The 21300-nt window shown below is 27.1% G+C and overlaps 2 protein-coding genes across 4 annotated transcripts in view; one reads left to right on the top strand and one right to left on the bottom strand.

The window, feature by feature from the left end:
* The window catches only part of LOC122497957 (E3 ubiquitin-protein ligase MYCBP2), a 292773-nt gene that overhangs the window by 207247 nt on the left and 64226 nt on the right, over positions 1-21300 (top strand). The window lies entirely within an intron of this gene.
* LOC122497959 overlaps positions 1987-21300 on the bottom strand; it is a 41166-nt gene continuing 21852 nt past the window's right edge. The window contains exons 2-4 of the mRNA XM_043605401.1: positions 6124-6543; positions 5597-5889; positions 1987-5483 (exon numbers count right to left, since the gene is read on the bottom strand). Of these exons, the coding sequence (XP_043461336.1) occupies positions 3776-5483; positions 5597-5889; positions 6124-6543 (2421 nt within the window). The 3' untranslated portion in view covers positions 1987-3775. The remainder of the gene's footprint in view (positions 5484-5596; positions 5890-6123; positions 6544-21300) is intronic.

Raw genomic sequence — 21300 nt, 5'->3', positions numbered from 1 at the left:
AATTTTATGTTAAAAAATTTTTGTCATTCCTTTGAAAATGGGTGGACTGACAATTTCGGACGGTACTGTACCTTTCATTTTTCACTCTCACTTTCCACCTTCTACTTTCCACTCTCACTTCCCATCTTCCATTTTCTACTCTCACCTTCCACTCTCACTTTCCACTCCTACCTTTCATTTTCCACTCTTACTTTTCACTCTCACTTTCCATTCCTACTTACCACTCTCACTTCCCACCTTCCACGTTCCACTCTCACTTCATACCTTTCACTTTCTACTCTCTGGAAGGTGGGAAGTGGAAGAATGGAAGTGAGAGTAGAAAGTGAAAGGTGGGAAGTGAGAGTAGAAAGTGGAAGGTGAGAAGTGAGAGTGGGAAGTGGTAGGTGGGAGTGGGAAATGGAAAAGTTGTAGAATCGACCCCAGCACCGAAAAATTTCTACATATTCATTAAATATTAACTTTCAATGTTTAAAATATTAAAATGCAAAGTTTAATGAAAATTATGGAATTTAAATTTCCCGATTAAATGAATGTTTAGCTTTAAACTTGCTAGAACATTTAAATTAAATAATAATTATAATAAATATTTAATAAATTTTCGGTTCTGTGGGGTGGATATTAAATTTATTATTTTGTAAAGAGCTGATCGAAAGAAAAAGAAGATTCGTTACTTAAAGTGACGTTATTACTCTTTCTTTAGAAAACTTTACGACTGACATAAACTACTTTGTGAAGAAAAATTACATTCTTATCTACGAAATGAGGGACTATAAACAATCCGATGGATCGCTGCGTGATGGAAGTTTGCGCTCGTAACTTGTTATCCTTTCCTATCGTCACAGTGATATAGTCGGTCAATGTTCATGAAATAAAAGCCTATAACGCAACATTCGCAATTCCAGATAAAAACGAAAACTTATAAGGTGTATAAAACAGAATAAAAACTCCCCCACCCCACGCTCAACTCATCACTGCAATATTATATTGCCCTATATAAAATCACAAAATCTAACAATATTTCTTTATCATCGCTTTTACACTTTTCTATACCTTTTTTTTCAATGACCACTAATTCCGGGAATTAATTGTCATACACTTTGTCATCAACTTTTTATTTTTTTATACAATTTTATGTCTTGTAATATAATGTTGATTTAATTTTTAATGAATTTCGCTATATGTGGTGTAAATTCTGGAAGATTTTAAAAAAGCTATATATAGAAAATAATAAATAAATATTCCAATTGTAGTCTTATATGTTGTAGTCAGATGGAGCTATTTTGTGCGCGCGCGAGGTTTTTAATAAATAAAATCAAAAATTAATGATTTTAATTTGCTACTTTTTTAAACAGTATTCAATTACATGACAATAGAAGGCACAAACATATAAATGCATAGCCACAAGTTAAATTGTTGAGAATTATCCCATAGGAATTAAGATTTTCAAAAATTTCAAATTCAAATTCATTTTCAAAGAAATTTTTATTAGAAAATTATATGAGAATTCAATAATTTAAGTACAAAAGTAAATTATTTATCGAATAATTGAATGTTTTTTAAAATTGAATTCTTATAAAGAATTTTATTAACAAATTTTTAAATAATTGAATTCTTTTGACGAATTTTAATAAAATTTTTTAGAGTAGTTGCATTTTTCATAGAATTCGATTAAAATTATGTATTAAAAATAATTGAAATTCTGCGATGAGTTTTATTTATTTCTGAAAATAATTGAATTATTCATTGAGAAGAAAGTTATAAAAAATTTGTAAATATTTAAAATGCTGTAAAATTTTTATTATTTATGAAATTCAGTTTACTTTCGTCTTACTGTAAAAAAAAGGAAATTTGTTTATAATTACTAGACAAAATAATTAAAGTTTCAAGATAGAACTACATGAGAGCAGATGAGCAAACCTTCATCGCAGTAAACATAAATTTCCATATATTCTGTTTACTATTAATTTCATTTATTTTAAATTAATAAAAATGTGCGTTGAAAATATGTTAATTAAAATATAAGTTTACCTTATTCAATAAACAAAGGAAGTAAATTTAATTGAAAATAAGAAACGCAATGTAGAAAACAGTTTAAACTGAATAGTTAAACGTTGTAAAACATTTATTTCTCTTGAAAGTTCTCATTCGGGGATGTGAAAAGTGAATGCATAATTTTCCCTTGTACTTTAGTCTCTCTTTCTCTCTCTCTCTCTCTCTCTCTCTCTCTCTCTCTCTCTCTCTCTCTCTCTCTCTCTCTCTCTCTCTCTCTCTCTCTCTCTCTCTCTCTCTATCTTTCTCCTTCTGTTGAAAAGCGACAGGCAAACGTTGGCCTGTTGAACCGTCAACAGCTGCAATCCAGACCCCGTCGACTTCATTTGCTCCTGACTTACATTCTTCAGAGAAATAGTTCGGTCTCGCCAACTCTGCGCCATAAGAGAACAAGAATATCTTTCTCAACGGGTGACACACCAAAATGAGCAATTCTATCTGCACCCCCGTTCGGATGTCACAAAGAAAATATGCATAATATATATGTCAAAGAAAGTTGACAAAACGAATCTTACTTTTCGTGAGCAATGATAATAATGAAAAAACAATTCACAAGGCAAAAGAGGATCACAGTGGGAATAAATGTTATTAGAGAAAGAAACAAATTCAAGAAAAAAAAACGCTTTTTTTTCATCTTTCGTCGATAGAGTTTTAATAAAATTCGTTGTAATACTTTAATTATATTTTGTTGAGGTAAGTATGTGCATATATTATATTACATTCATCAACTATAAATATATAAAGTATCATATTGAAAGGACACTTTTTAACATAAAAAAAATTCAGTCATATCACTGTTGTGATTTGCCAAATTGGAAGAATGTTTGAAGCTATGAACTTCTTCTAAACCGTAAACAAGCGCGATATATTTTTTTCTAAAAATACTCCTTTTCAAAAATGTATCAACTCTTTTCAAGAATTATTTCATTCGTCTTTTTATTTTCTCATTTTATTCTTAAAACTATATGCATTTTCAAATGTATTTTTCTTAAAAATATATTTTATCTCAAATACATTTTTTTTCAGGTTGAAGTACTTTTCTATATACTTTTCTTACTCATTTCTTCAAAATGTGCAATTTTTAAAAAATACCAATATTCTTCTTTAGATATAATTATTTTAAATAATCAGTATTCTAAATTTTATTCTCAGTAATTTATTCTTTTAGAAAGTACTTTCTTCTTTAAAAATACATTGGTCTTGAAAATATGTATAATCTTTTTGAGAATTTATCCCTCTTAAAAATATATTCTTTAAATTCATGTTAAAGAAATTTAAAATTTTTTTTTCATTTAAGAAATTCAATATTTACAATATAATTATTAAGACTTTTTAAAAAAAACATTTTCGCTCAGCAAGAAATGAATTCACAGCTTCAGCAAGTGAAAAATTTCGTATGCCATAAAAAATTGCGCAACATTCTTCGAAAATTTTTTCCAAATTCTTTCGTTTGTTATTTTTTTGTTTCTTTGCATAATATCACAAATCAGACATTCATACACACAAAATAGTTTTCGAAGCGTGTAATTTTCAACATTCATCAATAATAATAATGTCTTAACTCACAAGTAAATTGTGTGGCACTTGAATTAGAAAAGTCTGAGAAGCTCCCTCCGCGATAATCATATTTATATAGTTATAAAAAATACAAGATTAAAAAAAGTCACAAATCACAATATCACAGACAAGCTGCGGATCGCGGTCACGCCTTTAAATGGCGGGACTGTCATCCTTGATTCGCACTTACGGGCTGATCCGGTTTCGTAGGTAAAGGTCGATTTGCCATTTTGCTAATTGGCATCGTACTCTGATTGTCCGACAATTCGGAATAAAGATGCGCCGTTGCGTCTGTTGGTTCGGCGTACTCGCAGAGCAATGAATTCGGCCTCATGCCGTTAATTTTCGTCGATCCAAGAATACTTTCGCCTAGACTTTTGAAAAAATTAGCTTTTGCCAATTGATTGCGGGACTTCTCCATTCTATCATCATCGTCTTTGGTATCGGAGAACCTGTAGTTCTCGCTGATGATATGATCATTGACAACATCCGGTGGGAGGGGCTGTGGTGCTCGGGATGCGAGTCTACTGGTGCTGGGTACAGTCTCATCGCCCGGCAGTTCTGCGTATAGATGATTTTGATCGTTGATTCGATGATCGCGTGGCTCGGCGTACTCGACAATTTGCGGTCTTGTGCGAATTGTGATTGGCAATAGTTTCTCGAGGGAGGGAATTTTTGTTCCAATAGTTGCGGTTGGCTTGGGAATGATCTTGATTTTTCTCGATTTGGGTATGATGATATCATAAGCATTGTCTTCTTCCAAATTGGGGGAAAAGCGTCCCTCGTTGTTGTTATTATTACAACTTTCTTCGATCTTGACAAGGTCGTAAAGATGCTCGATCATGTCCCTTGCTTCTCCGTAATTATCCGGATCGTTCAGACGGTCCTTGAGATTTTGCAAGTTCTCGGCCGTGAGTTCTTCGGGGAGGGTTTGCGTCGCCTTGTTCTCCATGTACGCGTAAGCGCCTTCTTCCTCTTCAACCGGTACCTGGGTTTCGATTTCCAAAATTCTCGTCTCTGTTTGTAGACCCGCGTATTCATGTACACTCAAACGGGAGATTGACCGTGCGGACGTTGCAGCAGTCATTCCACTCGTTGGTGAGAACCAGGAATTGGCGAAATTCGTCAAAGAGTTTGATGTTAACTTTGGACACACTCCTCGTCGTCTCATGTAGAGAATGCCTGAGGTTAGGATCACTACTAATACGGAGAACACGGCGATAACGCACGCGATCACTATAATCCGCTTTTCCCTCTCCAGCTGATCGGGATCACTCATTTCGACATCAAAGTATCCACGTTGTCGCGGATAGATGTGGGGACCAACACTCGGGGGACTGGGACTTGGTTCTAGCTTTGTCAGCGGATTAGTGCAATTGATCCGAAAACCCTTGGAGCATATGGTTTTTGTATAATTCTTCATGCCTAGATTCCCTTCTGGCAGATTAAAACAATTGCGAAGGACTTTATCCACAAGACAGTAACTCGTATCCATCATCCAGGCGATGGAGCTATTACCGGTGACTAATTTTCGGACCCAGGACTCCATATTGCAGTTGCAAGTCTCCTTGAAGTAATTGTTACTCACTCGGGCTGCGTTTAATTTCTGTGAGATTTTGGTAAAAGCTAAAGCTCCTGGTTTCACTGTCGAGAGACGATTTTCAAAGAAGGAGAATTCATAATTCGATACTGATGTCGCATCAGTTCGTGCTGATATCGCGTCCGCTTCGAGATAATCAAACATGTTGTAATCAATCGCCAATCGATTCCATTGATGAAAAATAATTGCTCCTTGACGAAGATTTTGGAACTCGTTGTTGTTGAATGTCACCGTCGCTACGGAAATATCGATAGCTCCCTTCTCCACCTCCGTCAGTCTGTAAAGAAATTTTTATTTTTTAACACAATTATTTAGAGAATCTTTTTAAAAAATTACATAATCCCAAAGGATAAAATTGATTGAATAGACATTACGAATTGGAATACAAACCTTGAATACTGAATGGTTAGATTATTAGCTCCGGCCCTAAGGGCTCCAGATCGAATGGTCTTTAGTCTCACATCAACAAATTCTAAACTGTGAATTAACGTTCGCTCATTGAACGCTCCAGTTTCAATTTCAAATATTGAAGCATTACTGATAATAACACTGAGAATGTTCATCGAACAGAATGCATCTTTGCGTATTACTTTCGTCCAAATATCGTCCATGCGAACTTCTGCAGCTGTCGATGGAAACACTGCCGTTGGCAGTTCTGGAATTTTTACACTATGGAACATAATCTGCACAGAGAAAAAAAAGGACAAATTAGAATAATATTCTTAATTTTTATTGCGAGTTGCAATAGCGCTTTCTTACTAAGGATAAAAGAAAACATTCATCGGTTCTGCTTGCGTTTACAGCCAAAAACCGGTTTGTTAGCCTATCATTTTAAAATAATCTACCACCTGTTTTTTGGGGAAGAAAAAATTTCCACCTGTTCGTAGTGTATAATTACTGTAATGAGGAAAACGCACCTTGGTCGCTGGTCCATGACGTCCATGTTGTGGTGTCTCGAATTTAAAGGCGTTGCTGGAGAGTTCCAAATTGGGAACTTCACGGACGGTAATTTGTAGAAGCCAGGAAAATGCACTGGGCTTTATTGTGACGTGTCGACATCTGGAAATGGAAACGCTTAGGGGACCCTTCGTATTTTTGAAAGCATGACTCTCGAGTATCACTCGATTACATTCCGATACTTCCAATAATGGATTTGGAGCTGATAAATTTTGAAATGCCTGTCGATTGGCAACAACTGTGTAAATTCCCGAAACGTGGACACGCTTCAATTGTGTACCGCCAGTAAAGGCTCCGGTTTGAATTCTTAATTCACGACAGTGTGACACTTCGACCTCCATTGTATCCTCTGGAATTGTTCCTTCGAGTAGATCGACATCCTGAAACACGGAAAAATTGTTTTACTTTATTTAAATCATTTAACATTTAAACTGTTATCATTTTGCTTAATTAACTTGTTGTGAAAATTATTTAGTAGAAATACTGGGAATCAATTATACTCTTTTATTAATTACTCTAAAGGGATAAAATGTTTATTGGATCACTTTTTCCAATTCAGATAATTATTGGGGAAAAAAAAATGTGTGGTTGTTAATGCAAGGCAGTCTCTCGGAGAGACGCTTCGACGAGAGGACGTAATTTCAAGTCGGTGGACGTTTCACGAACGAGTGAAAAATAGAAGTAATAAAAGTTTCTCTTCATGCGCGAGAAGCTTCGATCTCTCGCGAAAAGCAAAATGGTAAACCCCTTTGGCTGCTTCTTCCGCTCTTTACAAAAAACGAACCACGTTACGTGACACGATTTAGGAAGAGCGTCAGCAGTAAAGAGAGAAAGAGAGAGAGAGAGAAGTCGACCGAGATGGTTCCCTTTCGGCACACAGGCAATGTTGCCATTCCGACCTTCAGTAAGTGCAATCCTTGCACGCATCAAAGCGCATAATTAAATGTGCCTGGCAACCTAGCGTAATGTCCATTGTTTCGAGTGGCGAGGTCTGATACTCTCATATACAAGAGCAACTTCTCTCCGCGCTCCTTCCACTTTCTCAAGTTACGCCTTTAGTACCATTTGAATTCTTATTACCAAGTTGCTTCAAATTATCATTAACATTCTTTTAGTCACGATTCAACTGTATGGGATAGACATTTCATATCCTTTTCTTATTCAGATTAAAAAACTTCTTTCTGTTTTTTCTTTTAATTCACATAATAAAAATTAAGTTTTGTTAATAAATTTTAGCGAAACGTAAATTTAGTTTATAAATTTATACGAAGAGCAGATTTGTAGCATGTAAATAATTAAATATTAAAAACTTGTTTGAAGCACACATTATATAAAACATTCCAGCAATTTGTCATATTTAATTTGCAATTGTAATGCGCAGTGTGATAATTATTTCAAGGTCGTCTCGGAAATGTCGCTGCTGGTAATGCATTTAACTCGAGATGAATCATTTAATTAGTTTAGCAAGCAGAGTGAAGGTGGTGTGGGAGGGGTCGAAGTTGAAAATAGGAGGAGAGGACATCACTGAGGGCACTTCCGGTAATGACTTTCAGCTGGATTGCTTATTTATAGTTTCGCAAAACCGCCGCGGCTAATGGGAACATTTAAGCTCGACTCCACTTACGAGGAATTTGCCTATCGCGAAGTCTCTAATTAGAGACTGATTTACTTATTAATGAAAAATTACATTACCAACTGAAATTCGTAAAACGCTTCTTTTTTAGGCATTGAGGAAACAATTTTCTCCTCCATTCTCCCTTCCCATTTGGAGAAAGGAATGCAGCTTAATTATTTTACTTTCCTTTTTTTTCCCCCTTCATGAGTAGACGGGAGAGTTCGAAATAAACATTTAGGGCTGAACCGGAAAGCTTTTACTGTACAGTTTATATTTGGAGCACAATGCTCTCAATTTAGATGCTATCCGGTGTGTGCTGTTTTCAAACAAAAAATTGTTTTTTCACGATTTCGTTCTTTAGAAATTATAAACTCGTATAAATAATTATCGTAATTTTTAATTACAGAATAATATATATAATAAAATGTAATAATGGAGAAGCTTCCTATTATTCTATTTTTCAATGATAAAACGAAATTCATTAACGTAAATCCCAGAGTGCGGATACATTTCTTTGTCAAAGATTGAAATGGGTTATTCTTTCCTATGAAACTTTTTATCTTTTTGATCGATTATGGATTAGGTACGTTTTTCTTCTCTTGGTAGAGTCTGATTGAGCACAAAATTGGATAAAAGATTGTGTGATACTGATGTGCTCGCGATATTGGTTGAGCAGCTATTACCGTCAATGTTGAGACGAGCTACTTCTTCACACCCATTTGTGTTTTTGTCCTTCATTTCATTTCTCTCTTTACTTAGGAAAGTTCACTCACTGGACGTTCAGTTATCTCAGGGTATGTGTAAACCTATGTATGTATAAGCCGCAGAGAGAAGAGAGGACTTAAATCTCTAATCCTCTAATTCCCCGAACGTTAGACCACACGAACACGTCTAAGAAAAGCTCTCACACCCTCTCTCGTGTCTCATGTGCACTTTCTCTCTTCATCTTTTTTTTTTCTTTATTGAACCTTTCTTTCTCTACTGATTTTCTCACTTGTCGGATTTCATCGTTGTCAGATTGTCAACAGAACGAGGTCGTAATCTTCGTCCAAGTTTCAAGTTCCATTAGTGAACGTCTATTAGAGGTTTTTTTTTTTTAAAAAGTATCGTATATCGATCGAGTATCGTCGAGACCGTGTCTTTTAATTTAATCTGGGGATAATAATTTTCATTTCGATTTTGAATTTTTTTTTTGAATTCTTCTTAAAATTTAGACTATTAATCAATTTTATTAGCAATAGGTCATCCCTTTTTTCGTGTCGCGTCACATATATTAATCTCCGTATTCTTTCATTCATTCTGTCCGCTCTCCGCAGTTTGAAGTTAGTTTCTGTGTATGCTTTTTTTATCTTTAAAAAATATTGTATGACAAATCGAAAATATGCAGGTAGTTTTTCATGATTTATAATGAAATAATATTACAAATTAGAAAATTTACAAAAAATTATGATTAACAAATAAAAAATATAACCATTTTGTTTGTTATATGCTTTTTCTGTAACAAATTTCGTTTGACTGATATAAATTATAATTATTCTTCTTCTTATTTATAAAAAATACTAGAAAATTAATTGTTAAAAAATTTTGATTAAGAAGAAGGAAATATACCCATTTTATGCATAATTTTTATTTCTCAATAAAAATATTGTTTACAAACTCATTTGTTTCTTTTGGAAAGTAAAACATTAAATATTCCCGTCTCTTAATATTTTTGTAAAAAATTCTCAATTTTCATAAGGAAATAATTTGCATCAATTCTATTTCTTAATTTCAATTGTTTTAATAAAATTGAAAGTTTTTTAAAAATAAAGGAAAAAAATGTTTATAAATTATATTTGTCAATTAGAAAATTTAATTGAATGTGAAACTGAAAATTTTTGAATTTTTAGAAAATAAAGGAAAAAATTTTATTGAAAAAAATGTTCTGTTAAATTTATTTACGAATATCTTTAATTGTAAAATTATTCAAAAACAATAATTTAATTTTTAAATATTTTAAATATTTAATTATTATTATTTTTCCTTCCATTCCATAGAGGAAATAAGGATATTAAAAAATTTGAAATTCAAACCTTTTTCAAATTAATCAACTTTAAAAATATTGTTATAAAACATAAAGAAAACGATGTGATCGATTTCTTCATGTTTTATAATAATTAAAGAGGATGATCGAGTGTTAAAATCATTAATATATTATAAGAATATTGTTACTGTAACTTTGTCAAAATTATCTTCATATTCAATTATCTAAAATTTTAACTTAAATTAATTTTTAATTCAATTTTTATTAGCAAATTCTATGAGAATTCAATTATTTAAATACAAAAGTAAATTGAATAATTGAATGTTTCTTAAAATTTAATTCTTATAAATAATTGTATTAACAAATTTTTTAAATAATTGAAATTCTGTGTTGAGTTTTATTATTTCTGAAAATAATTGACTTACTGAGAAGAAACTTATAAAAAATTTGTAAATATTTGAATTCCTGGGAAATTTTTATTATTTACGAATATCTTTAATTGTAAAATTATTCAAAAAAAATCATTTCTTTTTTAAATATTTTAAATATTTAATTATTATTATTATTTTTCCATAGGAATTAAGATTTTCAAAAATTCCAAATTCAAAAATTTTTGAAATTAAACAACTTATAATAATTAAAGAGGATCGAGTGTTAAAATCATTATTTTATATTATAAGAATATTGTTACTATAACTTTTTAAAAATTATCTTCATTTTTAATTATCTAAAATTTTAACTAAAATTCATTTTTGATTCAATTTTTATTAGAAAATTCTACGAGAATTCATTTATTTAAATACAAAAGTAAATTATTTATTGAATAATTGAATGATTCTTTAAATTTAATTCTTATAAAGAATTTTATTAACAAATTTTTAAATAATTGAATTCTTTTGACGAATTTGAATAAAAATTTTTATAGTTACATTTTTCAAGAAATTTCAAGAAATTTGATTAAAATTGTATTAAAAATAATTGAAATTCCGCGTTGAGTTTTATTATTTCTGAAAATAATTGAATTACTGAGAAGAAACTTATAAAAAATTTGTAAATATTTGAATTTCTGTGAAATTTTTATTATTTATGAAAATATTTAAATGTTTGCGTACAATTTTATTAAAATTGTTTTTTAATAATTGAATTCTTTTGGATAATTTTATGACAATAGTGGATATTAAAAATTATTGAAATTAGAAAAATGCATTTTGTTTTTGAAAATAATTGAAATTTTGACAAGAGTTTTATTCAAAGTTTTGAAATTAATTGAATTTTGAAGAAGAATTTTTTTTTGTTTTTAAATATAATAATAGGGATTTTGTCGAGAATTTCTTGTAAATTTTGAACATAATTGAATTTTGTGATAAGAATTTTATCACTTTTGAAATATAATTGAATTTCTTTATTTGTAACTTCTTCAAAATTCAATTTTTTTAAGTGTTTTTAATTAAAATTCTTCTTTCAATCAATTATTTTTAATAATTAATTAAACATATATTGACAAAAATTTACCTAATTTTAGATGATTTTGAATTATCAAAGTTCTTCAAAAATCTACTTATGTTCATTATTTTTAATTTAGAATTTTTTTAAATTCATTCAACATTGAAATTTTCGAAAATTTCAATTTGAAACCGTTTGAAATTAATTTACATAATGAAAATTGTAAACGCAACTCTTTTGAAATTGAATTAGTTTCGAAATATTTAAGTAAAATTATTCATTAAAGAATTTATTTATTTTTTGATATAGTTGTTCAAGATTTAAGGTTATTTAATGAGAAATTTTTCTCAGAGATTGAAAAAATTTAAGGTTTTTGTATTAGAAATTAGAATTCGTGATAATTTTAGTTTATGAATAAAAAAAAGACACAAAAATTTAGAATTTTCTTATGAATTCTAAAAATTGAATTTTTTTTTTTATTAAATAAACATTTCTGACACGTTTTTACCAATTGAAGTTGCAACAGAAATAACATATAATTGATATTATTGGAATGAATCTGAATAAATTTTCTTTAAAAACTATTTATGAAAAATATTAATTTAAGTTTGCAGGAAAATAGAATGTTTCGAATGTTGAATTCAGTAATTTATGACTAATTTTGAAAAATTATAAAGGTTTTTTTTTCTAATGCTACCACTTTTATATTTACGAGAAAGCTTTGTCAATGACGTATAATGTAAAAGACGCTTTAAAGAGGATTAAAGTTTGAAGACATTCATATGTATGAAATAAATTTTAAAACGATCTTTTTATCGCCCGGTAATAGAATCTCAAATCATAAGGTGGACAACTACTAATTTTCTTTACGTTTGAATCACTTCTGTCTGTGTAATTTAAATCACAATCGCCAATAGAAGTTTACCTTGAATATTTCCACTAACAAAGGTCAACCACAATCTTCTAAGAGTTTTGAAATACGAACTGTATATTTATTATTTACATTCAATATTAGTTAATTTTTTTAGGTGAGATATAAAGAAAAATTTCCTATTCTGTTTTTTTTATAATTTTCAATTATTTTCTAAAGTCTACTTGGAAATATTTCGTTTCTTCACTTGGTATTTATTATTTAACATGCGTTCAAAAGTCACATGGATGGAAATTAACTGTTTTTTCTACTACTATTGACTATTATTATTAGTTTATCTTTCACCTGACATACTTTTACGAAAATATTGCATATACATGTGTACAATGTATAAAATATTTGTAATTTATTTCTTAAAAAATAGTCTCTTAGCATTAAGCGATTGGTATAATTGCTTTTCATTTGGGTCAATTGTTCTCAACTGTTTGAGTTTGAAGTAAAACTTTTGTAACATTATCGACTGCTAGTTTTGAATAACAAAAGCAGTACTGCTAGCTTGACGTAGCAGTATTAGTATAACTGCTTTGATAAGTGACACCAGAACCACAAAGTGTGTCTAATCATTCTTGAGAAACATCCGGTGATGCCTTCGAAAAGAGTAACTTGTCTTTTTTCTTTTCCTTCGCTTCATTCCTGCTCTCTTCAGATTTTAAATCTTTTTCTTCTTATCCTTCTCTTCTTTCATTGGTCTAACTTTTTCTTTCATTTCATTCGAGATTTCTACTTTATTATTTAGAATTACTCTACTGTAGGTGAAACATAATACATTAATAATTTGAAAGCAGATTTATTTCATTAAATGCTTTCAATCGATTCGATGTCAATTCGTAGTAGCTTCAAAAAATATCAACCTTGGTAATTTCTTCTTTTTAATCAATTTTCTATTATCTTTTTTTTATTAATTTTTTTTTTTTTATTAATTTCTTCGCATTGTTTTCATGTCTCTTTTTTGTATTTAGAGAGCAAAAAACGAAACAAGTAGCTAAAGCGAAAAAAAGCTTTTCGTAAAATCACCTTCATTCCAGTTTGAGCCGATGAATGACTCCTCCGTAATTCTTTTTTGTGTGTGTTCTTAACAACTCGGTCTCGAGAGTTCCAAAGCAACAGAGTGACTCAGAAGTTGATGGGAGTCGAGGATAATCCAGTATACGTGATCTATTTCTGTGTTGGTTGCACAAAGAGGATCTTGTGAAGTTATGAGAGAACGCTCACTCTCTCTCTCTCTCACTCTCTCTTTGTCCTTAGACTCGTCCCATCCAGCTGCAGCTGCAGTTGCGAATTAATTTCGGCAAGTACGATGGTGATTTTGGCTTGGAGCCACACTGCTAGAGAAACTCTCTTCGCACGTTGAATATATGAAGGAAAAAGACGAGAGGATGCAGGTCAAATTGCACTCAGTATATATATATAGTTAAGCCATCCTCTCTAGATCGATTCAATGAAATCAAGCACCGGTTGCTATTACAAGTATCGATTTTATGGAAATTCAACCATTTTGACTCTTCACTCTTCTACTTGGCTAAACTATTATCTCTGGAATTTCACCTGGAATTTGCTCAACGATCCCCATACATGAGAAACTTTCTAATTTCCAAAATTCCAAATTGGTTCAAATCAATGTTTTTAAATTTGATTCATCTCTTTTAATTAAATGCATAGGAGTTGAAATATTTCAAAACCAATTCAATTTCAAAAAAGTTGCCTTTACAATTTTCATAAGTAAATGAATTTCCAACGGTTTCAAATTGAAATTTTCGAAAATTTCAATGTTGAATGAATTTAAAAAAATTCTAAATTAAAAATAATGAACATAAGTAGATTTTTGAAAAACTTTGATAATTCAAAATCATCTAAAATTAGGTAAATTTTTGTCAATATATATGTTTAATTAATTATTAAAAATAATTGATTTAAAGAAGAATTTTAATTAAAAACACTTAGAAAAAATTGAATTTTGAAGAAGTTACAAATAAAGAAGAAATTCAATTATATTTCAAAAGTAATAAAATTCTTATCACAAAATTCAATTATTTTTAAAATTTACAAGAAATTTTTGACAAAATCTCTATTATTATATTTAAAAACAAAAAAAAATTCTTCTTCAAAATTCAATTAATTTCAAAACTTTTAATAAAACTCTTATCAAAATTTCAATTATTTTCAAAAATAAAATGCATTTTTCTAATTTCAATGATTTTGAATATCTACTATTTTAATAAAATTACCCAAAAGAATTCAATTATTGAAAAACAATTTTAATAAAATTGTACGCAAACATTTAAATATTTTCATAAATAATAAAAATTTCACAGAAATTCAAATATTTACAAATTTTTTATAAGTCTCTTCTCAGTAATTCAATTATTTTCAGAAATAATAAAACTCAACGCGGAATTTCAATTATTTTTAATACAATTTTAATCAAATTTCTTGAAAAATGTATAACTATAAAAATTTTTATTCAAATTCGTGAAAAGAATTCAATTATTTAGAAAATTGTTAATAAAATTCTTTATAAGAATTAAATTTTAGGAAAAATTCAATTATTCAATAAATAATTTACTTTTGTATTCAAATAATTGAATTCTCGTATAGAATTTTCTATAATAAAAATTGATTTGAAATTAAATTTTAGTTTAAATTTTAGATAATAATAGAATATGAAAATAATTTTTAAGAAGTTACAGTAACAATATTCTTACAATATAAAATAATGATTTTAACACACGATTCTCTTTAATTATTATAAAACATGAAGAAATCGTTCGATTTCTTCATGTTTTATAACAATTTTTTATAAGTTGTTTAATTTCAAAAATTTTTGAAAGTCTTATTTCCTTTGGAAAAATAATAATAATTAAATATTAAAAAAATAAATTATTGTTTTCGAATAATTTTTTATTTAATTTACAAAAAAATCTCGACAAAATCCCAATTATTTTATCTTTATAAATAAAAAAATTCTTCTTCAAAATTTAATTATTTTTAAAAACTTAAATAAAATTCTTGTCAAAATTTCAATTATTTTTAAAAATTTTTTTAAAATTCTTGTCAAAATTTCAATTATTTAAAAAAATTTTTTAAAAATTCTTGTCAAAATTTCAATTACTTTCAAAAATTTTCCTTTTTTCAATGACTTTCAATATCTACTATTTTAATAAAATTACCCAAAAGAATTCAATTTGTATTTCAAAAATAATTTTAATAAAATTGTTCGCAAACATTTAATTATTTTCATAAATAATAAAAATTTCAAAGCATTTTAAATATTTACAAATTTTTTATAAGCTTTTTCTCAATGAATAATTCAATTATTTTCAGAAATTGTAAAACTCATCGCAGAATTTCAATTATTTTTAATACAAATTTTAATCGAATTCTATGAAAACTGTATCTATTCTAAAAATTTTTATTCAAATTCATCAAAAGAATTCAGTTATTTAAAAATTTGTTAATAAAATTCTTTATAAGAATTATATTTTAAAAATCATTCAATTATTCAATAAATAATTTACTTTTGCACTTAAATAATTGAATTCTCGTATAATTTTCTAATAAAAATTTATTTGAAAATGAATTTGAATTTGAAATTTCTGAAAATCTTAATTCCTATGGAAAAATAATATTATTTAAATATTTAAAATATTTAAAAAAGAAATTATTATTTTGAATAATTTTACAATTAAAAATATTTGTAAATAAAGTTCAGAACATTTTTTTCAATAAAATTTTTTCCTTTATTTTCTAAAAATTCAAAAATTTTCAGTTTCATATTTAATTAAATTTTCTAATTGACAATTTCAATTTTTAAACATTTTTTTTTCATTATTTTTAAAAAACTTTGAATTTTATTAAAACAATTGAAATTAAGAAATAGAATTGATGCAAATTTATCGCCTTATGAAAATTGAGAATTTTCTACAAAAATATTAAGAAACGGAAATTTCTAATGTTTTTCTTTCCAAAAGAAAAAAATGAGTTTGTAAACAATATTGTTATTGAGAAATAAAAATTATGCATAAAATGTGTATATTTCCTACTTCTTAATCAAAATTTTCTAACAATTTAAAATTTTCTAGTATTTTTTAAAAGAAAAAGGAGAATAATTTGCATAATAATTTAGATCAGTCAAACGAAAGTTGTTATAGAAAAAAGCATAAATATAAAAAAACAAAATGGGTATATTTTTTTATTTGTTAATTATAATTTTTTTTAAATTTTCTAATTTGTAATATTATTTTATTATAAATCATGAAAAAATATCTGCATATTTTCGATTTGTCATATACAATATTTTTTAAAGAAAAAGAAAAAACAAAAGCACACACAAAAACTACTCTCTAAATATGAATCAGTTAAAAATAATAGATTTAGAAGCAAAAAGTCAGTCACTAATTAGTTAAAAATAACTGATGTTTCAGTAAATTTTTTTTGACTGATTCAATTAGTCAACTTTAACTAATATTTCAGTTTTTTTTACCGAAAATCAGTTATTTTTCCACTAAAAACAGCTATTTTTAAGTGATTCAGAAGCAAAATAAGTCAGTCACTGATTGTCAGTTAAAACCATGATTTTTAACTTATTCAAATTAAGAGAGTAACTCTTCAAACTGCGAACAGAATGAATCAAAGAATATGAAGATTAATATAGGTAATTTTTAATTTTATATATACTTTGGGGCATTTTAAATAAAAGTACTTTTAATCCAAATTTTTTAATAATTGCTTCAATAACTTTTATTTGATAATATAGAATTAAATTGACATTTTTAAATTATTTTAATACCGATACGTATATATGCAAGAGTATATTGTAAGAGGAATATATTGAATAGAAAAATACGTATACGATAAATCCACGAGAGTCGACTAATTCCATTGGATAAAGAGTAAAAGTATAATTGCACTTGAATTTTCCTGTGGATAATGTGCAAGTACTTCCGATTTCTATAGAAGTGCAAGTGTGTGCATCCTGATTTGAGACGACAAAGTGTGATTTACGCCTACTTTAAAAGTATGTGCGTTCCACTTTATTCTATCGACAACAACTCGAAATAGGGCTTACAGTTCTTTATTATACCTTTAATTAGTTTATGCCAGGAGCATAAAAATAGAATTCAAAATTCTCTTCAAGTGTTTTTTTTAAAGCGTTAAAGGTTATAAATAAATTTTTAAAGCTATATAAATTATTTACACAAGCAAATGTGTTAAATTTTGTTGTTTCAGATAGTATTATTTTAACACAATTCTGGTGTTCTGTATAGTGTCAAAAAGTGTTGCGTGTGGTTTTAATACCATCTAACATTACTTTTTCAATGTAAAGCTATCTTTTATATCACATTTTATCTTTTATAATTCCCGAGTCGAACTTTAAATCGAGCTTTCAGCCTAAAATATAAGGTTTAATTAAATTTTAACAGACGTAATGTAGGAATTCCAAAACAATAAGTTCAATTGTGAAAAACTGGAGGATATTTTTAATGTAACACATTTTTTAGTGATGCTAAGGACACCTTCTTAGGATCTTGAGGCCTAGTAAAAAGAGATTTTAAACAATTTGAATAAATACAGGGTTCGGATCGTCTTTAAGACTCAAAAAAAGTTGCTTTAGTCGCATAAATTTACAACAAAAGTCATGAAAAGTCGCATAAAATTTCCGAAAAAGTCAGAAAAACGTCGCATGAAATTTTAGAAAAAAACGACAAAAAGAAAACACAAAATTGTAAAAAAATCACATTTCTCGACAACAGATACATTAATATCAAAAAATCCAGAATAAAATTTTTAAAAAATTAATAAAATTCATAGCAAAATTTTAATTAGGTATTTTTAACATTTTTTTAAAAATTCTCTTTAAAAAGTCAATTATTTTTATAAATAATAATTCTTCTTCGAAATTCAATTATTTAACAAAAATTTTAATAAAATTCTCGTCAAAATTTAAATTATCTTTATAAATAATAAAATTCTTCTCTAATATTCAATTATTTTCAAAAGTAATAAAATTCTTCGCAGAAATTCAATTAAATTCAAAAATTTTTTTAAAATTTTTCGTCAAAATTTTATAAATAAAATTCATCATGGAAATTTTGTTATTTTCAAAAGTTTTGATACAATTTTTTGCAAAATTCAATTATCTTCAAAAGTAAGTAAATTCTTTACAGAAATTCAATTATTTTCAAAATTTTCTTTTTAAATTCTCCTCAAAATTTCAATTATGTTTATAAATATCAAAATTCTTCTGCAAAATTCAATTACTTTGAAACATTAAAAAAAAAATTGTTCAAAATTTCAATTATCTTTGTGAATAATAAAATTCTTCTCTGAAATTCAATTTTTCGCAAAGAATTTTTATAAAATTCTTGTCAAAATTTCAATTATCTTTAGAAATAATAAAATTCATCCTAGAAATTCAATTATTTTCCAAACTAATAAAATTCTTTGTAGAAATTCAATTATTTTTATAAATAATAAAATTCTTCTCCGAAATTCAATTATCTAACAAAAATTTTAATAAAATTCTTGTCAAAATTTCAATTATCTTTATAAATAATAAAATTCTTCTCTAATATTCAATTATTTTCAAAAGTAATAAAATTCTTCGCAGAAATTCAATTAAATTCAAAAATTTTTTCTTAAATTTTTCGTCAAAATTTTATAAATAAAATTCATTATAAAAATTTAATTGTTTACAACAGTTCTGATAAAATTCTTTGCAAAATTCAATTATCTTCAAAAGTAATAAAATTCTTCGTAGAAATTCAATTATTTTTAAAAGTAATAAATTTCTTGGCAGAAATTAAATTACTTTCAAAATTTTTTTAAAATTCTTCTCAAAATTTGAATTATTTTTTTAAATATCAAAATTCTTCTGCAAAATTCAATTACTTTTAAACAATTTTTAAAAAATATGTTCAAAATTTCAATTATCTTTATAAATAATAAAATTCATCTTTCTGGTTAAAATTTTTATTATCTTCATAAATAATAAAATTCATTCTGGAAATTTAATTATTTTCAAAAGTTCTGATAAAATACTTTGCAAAATTCAATTATCTTCAGAAGTAAGAAAATTCTTTACAGAAATTCAATTATTTTCAAAATTTTCTTTTAAATTATCCTCAAAATTCCAATTATGTTTATAAATATTAAAATTCTTCTGCAAAATTCAATTACTTTTAATCATTTTTAAAACAAATCTGTTTACAATTTCAATTATCTTTGTGAATAATAAAATTCTTCTCTAAAATTCAATTATTTGCAAAGAATTTTAATAAAATTCTTTTAAAAATTTCAATTATCTTTATAAATAATAAAATTCATCCTAGAAATTCAATTATTTTCAAAAATTTTTTTTTAAATTTCTCAATAAAATTTTTATTATCTTCACGAATAAGGAAATTCATCACGAAAATTTTATTATTTTCAAAAGTTCTGATAAAATTTTTTGCAAAATTCAATTATCTTCAAAAGTAAGAAAATTCTTCACAGAAATTGAATTATTTTCAATTTTTTTTTTAAATTCTCTTCAAAATTTTAATTATCTTTGTAAATATCAATATTCTTCTGCAAAATTTAATTACTAATGTTTTATAAATTTCTTTCCAATAATTCAATTATTTTCATAAAAAATGATAAAAATTTTTTTTTTTTTGTTAAGTCTTTTAATATAAAATAATGATTTTATCACTCGGTCGTCTTTAATTATTATAAAACATGAAGACATTGATCACTCCGAGTCTTCGACTCGGAGCAATCAATGTCTTCATGTTTTATAATAATTTTTTATAAGTTGTTTAATTTCAAAAAGGTTTGAATTTGAATCTTTTGCAGAATTTCAATTCCTATGAAAAAAGAATAATTAAATATTTATTTAAAAAAGGAATTATTGATGTTTTCAAAAAATTTGAAAAAAAATTTGTAAATAAATGGAACAGAAAATTTTTTTGACTCAAACTTTTTCCTTTAAATTTAAAAAAATTTTTAAATTCTATTAGCATTTTACTAAAAAAAAAATCGTTAAAAAGTCGATTAGTCGCATTTTTTCACAAAAAAGTAGAAAAAAATTACATTTCCTTAGAAAAGTCGAAAAAAGTCGAAAAAGTCGAAAACGTCGCACAATCCGAGCCCTAAATGTAAATACTTTTGAAGAAATGTTAGGTTTGGATTTTAGAGTATGTATACGTATTGGGGCACTTATATATTATAACGAGAAATTACATTTAAATGCACTTGCAGTGAGTATATTATCACGACATGGTGAATCATTGATTGTACTGGAAACTTGGCACTATATAAGCATGAGTGCAGTCGCACTGACATATACACAATACAAAGCAAAATGCAAACTAGTATAACGTATGCGTTGAAGAGTGAAAACGCAACCAACGAAGGAAGGAAGGAAGGAAGAAACTTCCGCGTGTGTGAAACAAGAATTTCATGGTAATTCACGGTTCAGAAAATCTTTTTACTAGTTTGCTGCTGGCTTCCAAAGCACAGTAGTACTATATATAAAGAGAGGACAGCCACGCCCCGTCAAACCCACGTCACATCCGTTCGTTACCGACAAGGAGCTTTATATGTCCCATATATACTTGCCAGAGTTTTCAATCCACCCTCGCCATGAGAATTTATAATCTACATTTACACACTAAATATATATATCAAAATTAAGTACAAGCCTAAAGAAGTATATGTATTTAGTATTTTACATAAAATGTTTCCAAGTTGAAATTTCAAAAAAAAAAAAAAATTCTTGAAAAAAAATTGAAACTCGTGTTGTTTTATCAACTCTCCCCAAACCTTGGAAATTGGTTTTTCCTGTTAGATTAATTACAATACATGCAATTTTTCATATGAAATATATTAAGTTGAAAATAAAACTAAATTCATTAACTTTATCTCCAACATAATAAATAATGCGCATTAAATTAACGCTTTATACAGAGTACAAGCAAATGTAATATATTTTATATTAATTTTACGTTTATTGTTATATTATTTGCTTACTATATGCGTATATAAAATAAGCTGCTTGTGTAAAATCTATGTTTCAAAATACTTGCTGTAGTAAATAATGTTCACAAATCATAAAGCGACTATGAAATTAAATTTTGCATTAAAAT

Source organism: Leptopilina heterotoma, unplaced genomic scaffold (genome assembly GCF_015476425.1).
Source record: "Leptopilina heterotoma isolate Lh14 unplaced genomic scaffold, ASM1547642v1 Lhet_14, whole genome shotgun sequence".
Taxonomy (NCBI): Eukaryota; Metazoa; Arthropoda; class Insecta; order Hymenoptera; family Figitidae; genus Leptopilina; species Leptopilina heterotoma.
The sequence above is the reverse complement of the archived record's forward strand: the minus strand, read 5'-3'. Positions and strand labels throughout refer to the sequence as shown.